Source organism: Myotis brandtii, unplaced genomic scaffold (assembly GCF_000412655.1).
Source record: "Myotis brandtii unplaced genomic scaffold, ASM41265v1 scaffold1636, whole genome shotgun sequence".
In the NCBI taxonomy this organism is placed as follows: Eukaryota; Metazoa; Chordata; class Mammalia; order Chiroptera; family Vespertilionidae; genus Myotis; species Myotis brandtii.
This window is the reverse complement of record NW_005355985.1, coordinates 155,785-156,241: the sequence shown is the minus strand read 5'-3', so window position 1 is coordinate 156,241 and position 457 is coordinate 155,785. Positions and strand designations below refer to the sequence as shown.

The window sequence follows — 457 nt, the reverse complement described above, 5'->3', positions numbered from 1 at the left end:
ATCTTCCTCGTACCAGTCGTCCAGCACCGCCTCTTCCTCGTAGATGTCAATTCGGTAATAGTCCCCCTCTTCCTCCTCCTCTGCCGGGACCCACGCGTCGTCCCTGTTGTCCCAATTCCTGATGCCACCGCCTCCGACCCAGGGTCCCTCCTCCGGGTCCCGGAACAACTCGCCCGCGCTCTGCTGGTACGAAACCTCCCGGATGGAGTGGTCCCATCCGCCCATGGCCCCCACCGCCTGGTCCTCGTCGTCCTTGCCCCACAGCTGGGTCACACACCCGCGGCAGAAGTTGTGCCCGCAGCCGATGGACACGGGGTCCGTGAAGTAATCGAGGCAGATGGCGCACACCGCCTCCTCCTGCAGGGTCTGCACGAGGTTGCGAGCAGGGCGGTGGCCGGCCATCTCGATGCGCCGCCGGCAGGTGCTGGCGTCGAGGAGCGGGACGCTGTGACCGACT

The 457-nt window shown here is 66.3% G+C and overlaps 1 protein-coding gene across 1 annotated transcript in view; it reads right to left on the bottom strand.

Moving 5' to 3' along the window:
• TRIM52 (tripartite motif containing 52) overlaps positions 1–457 on the bottom strand; it is an 11,572-nt gene extending 11,115 nt beyond the window's left edge. Inside the window, exon 1 of the mRNA XM_014536504.1 lies at positions 28–457. Within this exon, the coding sequence (XP_014391990.1) occupies positions 28–402 (375 nt within the window). The 5' untranslated portion in view covers positions 403–457. The remainder of the gene's footprint in view (positions 1–27) is intronic.